This window comes from Melanerpes formicivorus, unplaced genomic scaffold, assembly GCF_026170545.1.
Source record: "Melanerpes formicivorus ecotype bairdi unplaced genomic scaffold, bMelFor1.0.p_v2 SCAF_212, whole genome shotgun sequence".
NCBI classification, from domain to species: Eukaryota; Metazoa; Chordata; class Aves; order Piciformes; family Picidae; genus Melanerpes; species Melanerpes formicivorus.
Window position 1 is genome coordinate 1,671 of NW_027142564.1, and position 4,595 is coordinate 6,265.

At 52.4% G+C, this 4,595-nt stretch overlaps 1 protein-coding gene across 1 annotated transcript; it reads right to left on the reverse strand.

The window, feature by feature from the left end:
• Positions 1-2,061: 2,061 nt before the first annotated feature.
• LOC137457951 (olfactory receptor 14A16-like) lies at positions 2,062-2,964 on the reverse strand (the record flags this gene model as incomplete). The annotated part of the gene is made up of 1 exon (XM_068169701.1): positions 2,062-2,964. A coding segment is annotated over exon 1 (903 nt), but the record flags the coding sequence as incomplete, so codon positions are not given.
• Between the last annotated feature and the right edge of the window lie 1,631 nt (positions 2,965-4,595).

A 4,595-nucleotide genomic window follows, 5' to 3' on the forward strand; every position in this document is an offset into this window, starting at 1 on the left:
CTGTACTGGGAGACAGCAATGGGATCTCATTTGTACTAGGAGCACTCCAGCACTGCACTGGGATCAGCATATCCAGTTTGTGCTGGGATGGGTGCAGCTGGGACTGGGAAGGGGCCCAAGGGATGCAAGGGAATGGACTCCAGTCTGCACTGGGATGGGATAAGGGCTTCCAATTTGTATTGGGACAAGGCCTAATGTGTACTTGGAGGGATTGAAGTGACCCTGTTTGGACTGGGACAGGGCCTAGACTGTACTGAGAGGACATGAAGGTGTGCAGTTTGTACTGGAATAGATGTAGCTGTCACAGGGAAATGATGGGATTAAAAGTAATCCGTGTCTTTACAAAGGAATAGTTGTCTGAAGAAGGTAGGAAGAGGAAGGGGGGAACCAGACAGTTCCCCTTATCTATGTGCACAAAAAACAAAGGAGCATCTGCAAGACACCCTTGTCTTACTCATCATGATGAATCAGTAGGAGGCTGTCAGAGGCTGACAGGACACTGAACACAGCCTAAACTCTTCAACTTTCAGACCAGAGCACAAACTTAACAGACTGCTAACAATTTACTTCTCCACCCAGAGCCACGAAGAACCTAATTTAAATGAACATAGGATGTATGTAACAGGGGGGTTGCATGTGAGGGGGGGCATGCAGTAGGCAGTTCACGAAAGACTGTAAAGCCTGAGCACCTGAGCCAGTGGGGAAAGGGAGAGGTAATTTGCATCCAGGGATTCAGGATAAAAGGGGAGCTGCGACTCCCAGCAACTTGAGAGACCCCACCAGGGATTGTCCTGTGCACTCCCCCTTTATTCAAATAAAGCTTTACTAAACTCTGTCTCCATTGTGAACAGGAACTTCTAAATCAAGAGAATTTTTTCCTTACAGAAGGGAGCCAGGGCACACATTCTGTACTGGGATGGGACCTTGACTGCAGAGGAAGAGGTCAATATAGTCCAGCTTTTACTGGGATGAGGACATGTGTGTACTTTGAGGGGTTAAAGGGCTGACTCTCTACAGGAAGGGGGTCAGGATCCCAAGGTGCCCAAGCTGCCAGAGCACTCAGGTCTTGCCCCAGCACAGAGGCTCAGTGAGAGAGGGTGGAAGGGAAGAAAGAGCAGCTGAGGACAGCCGAAGCTCTGGGGCTCCCTGTCGCTGCTGCTGTGCTGGGACTCTGCCCCTCCACCTCTGCACACAGGCACTGCCCTGAAGCTCCACAGAAGCCTTAGAGGAGGGAACTCAGAGAAACAACTTCCTGCAGGGTCCTTTATTGTGTTGAACACACAGGGAGCACAGCTCCTCATGTCTGCAGCCTCTGGGTCACAGCAGACAGGCCAAGACTGAATCAGATATGGTCTTGAATGATGATATTTCTGTGGTGTGGTTGGCTGAGATTACCCTCAGCTAACTGGGGTAAATTACCGAAAAAAACCAACAACCCAAACCCAACAACCTCAGAAGTTGGAAGCAAAATGAAAGTTCTATTTACAAAGGGTGAGCAAAACTCCAGAAGTATAAAATGCCATGAAGATGTACAAAATCTTTTGACAGAGATTTACAATTCAAAGCAATACAAGTACCCCCTTGAATTGTTCCAAACCCCCCTGCGTGGCCCAGAGGGGCTGCTCACAAACTCCTTCACCCCTTTCCCTTCCCTATATCTTTGCAGACAAAATGAACCAGCAGAAGGTCAGGAAAGAGACAAGGCAGCAGTGCACAGCAGAGACACAGAGCAAAGAAGTGAACGTCAGAGTGAAGAGTCTGTGCAGCAACCAATGGAATGAACAGAGACACAGCTGTTAGTATTCTGCTGTGGCAAATCCCCAACTACATTTACCTGTCACTCAAAGATCTCCAGAAAGTTTCTGCTCTGGCTTTGCAATTAGAAACTAGGCTAAAGTGCCAGCTCCAAACCATGACACAAGGGAACCACATTCTTACAAGGGAAATACCAGCAGCAGCCAGAGCTCAAGCAGCCAGGCTGGGCCTGCACTGAGTGGCATCAGAACTGCTCTGCAGGAGAAGACAAAGAGTTTATTGCTTCTGAAAGCATCCAGGGATCAGTTTGCTCAGGGCAGCCTTAAGCTCCTGGTTCCTCAGGCTGTAGATGAGAGGGTTGACTGCTGGAGGCACCACTGAGTACAAAACTGACACCACCAGATCCAAGGATGGGGAAGAGATGGAAGAGGGCTTCAAGTAGGCAAAGGTGCCAGGGCCAAGAAAAAGTGAGACCACAGCTAGGTGAGGGAGGCAGGTGGCAAAGGCTTTGTGGCGTCCCTGCTGAGAGGGGATCCTCAGCACTGCCCTGAAGATCTGCACATAGGACACCACAATCAACACAAAACAGACAAAGAATAAATAGGCACTGGCTAGAAGAAGCCAAAGTTCCCTGAGGTAGGATGTGGAACAGGAGAGCTTGAGGATCTGGGGGATTTCACAGAAGAACTGGTCCACAGCATTTCCCTGGCAGAGGGGCAGGGAAAATGTATTGGCTGTGTGAAGCAGAGCATTGAGAGACCCACAGGCCCAGGCAGCTGCTGTGAGGCAGACACAAACTCTGCTGCCCAGGAGGGTCTCATAGTGCAGGGGTCTGCAGATGGCAACGTAGCGATCATAGGACATGGTGGTGAGGAGAAAATACTCTGCTGAAATGAAAAAGAAAAACATAAATAGCTGAGCAGCACATCCTGCATAGGAGATGTCCCTGGTGTCCCTCAGGGAATTGGCCATGGACTTGGGCACAGTGGTGGAGATGCAGCCCAGGTCAGTGAGGGCGAGGTTGAGGAGGAAGAAGTACATGGGGGTGTGGAGGTGGTGGTGCCAGGCTATGGTGGTGGTGATGAGGCCATTGCCCAGCAGGGCAGCCAGGTAGATGGCCAGGAAGAGGCAGAAGTGCAGGAGCTGCATCTGCCTTGTGCCTGGGAATGGCAGGAGGAGGAAGTGGGTGATGGAGCTGCTGTTGGGCATTTGTGCCCTTTGTGCTCAGTGCAGTAGCCAAAAGGCAAAGGCAGTCACAAGTCAATGGAGCACAACCAAAGCCATTTCTCAGCCCCTGATCCAGAGACTTAAGTTTTCTTTTGGAGGACACCTCCCTCCAGCTCTGTTGCTGGACTCATTTGTGCTGACTGAGCATGCAAGGAAGAGCAGAGACTCTGCCTGCTTCCTGCTGCTGAGTCAGTCCTGCTCTGCAGCAGGGGAGTGGTGGAGGCAGCAGCAAGGTCTGGTGTCCACTTTCAGAGGAAAGAGTCCCAAAGCAGAAAGGCTTCTCAGCATCTCCCAGTGCTAAGGAGAGAGGGTAGAAAAAGGCAGTTCCTGAATGTTTTAGGCTTTTGTACTCCAGCTGTCCACATCTCACCCCCAGAGTGGTCATGGCTGTCACAAGTTCTCACACACAGCATTTCTGCTGCCCTCAGGGGGAACAGAGAGAGCAGAGCCCTGCAAGACAAGCGGCTGCCTGTGGCTCAGAGCAGAGTGAGGGGAGCTGCTCTGGCCATGCTGCCACTTCCCCACTTCTCTGGGCTTGTGCCCTGCTGAGCTGGAGGAGATCACACTCCCATGTCCCCCTGAAAAGCCACCAGACCCTGCTGAGAGAAGACGAATTCCCCCACAGACCACTCAGTGTCTCAGCCTCTCTCAAGGTCTCAGCACCACACTTCCAGCCCAGCACACTCAGGGCTCATTGCAACACCCAATGGCATTTCCTCTCCTGTTGCAGCTCTGCCTCTGCTGGAGCTCTGGCTGCAGAGGAGGTGCTTCACACCTTGGAGCCCACGACCCTGAGGGCAGAGGCTTTTCTGGGGGGAAGAAGAGGCCAAGGTCTGTGCTCTGAGGAAGGGTCTGGCCTGGAGGGGATCAGATGGAGATGTCTGAATGCTCCCTCCCACAACATTGCTGGGTTCAGTTTCCTTCCCTGATCAGATCCCTGCTGCCTGGAGGTTCTCACCCTGGCAGGAGTGTGCTGGGTGATGGACTTGCCCTGGTCACAGAGCCCATCCCAGCCCCTGTGCACTCACCTGCAGAAACCTGCTTGTTTACAGGGCACTGGCTGGGAGCATCCTGATGAGTGCAGCCAGGGTGCTGCTGCTGTTGTCCACAGGCAGAGGCTGAGGGCTCTTTAAGAGGCTCCCAGCAGACCTCCTGACCACTCCAAGAAGCACTTCCCCACTTTCATGGACTTTTTCCAACTTGAATGGTCCTTTGTTACTTCTCTTTCTTTCCCCACTTTCCCTTGTCCTCAGAAAAGGAAACTGCAAACACAGACTCAGGAACTCTTCTCTCTTTAGAGCACACTCTACTTGGACCTTGTCCTTGAAACATCTCTTTGGAAGTTCCCTGGTGCTGAGCTGCAGCTGTGAGCAGCCCTGACCCACACAGCAGCCTCTCCAGAGCAGAAGGACCCTGCCCCACCCTGCCCTGCTCTGCACTGCCAGGAGTGGCTCCTGCCACACACAGCTTCTCCCCACAGCCAGCAACAGCTGTGGCTGTGCCAGATTTAGGAGATGCTGCCTGGAACTGCACCTGAACCGCCCTGCACCCACAGCCTCACCATGTCAGTGACTGCAGTGACTTCTCCTCCAGTGAGCTCTCAGCATCCTCCC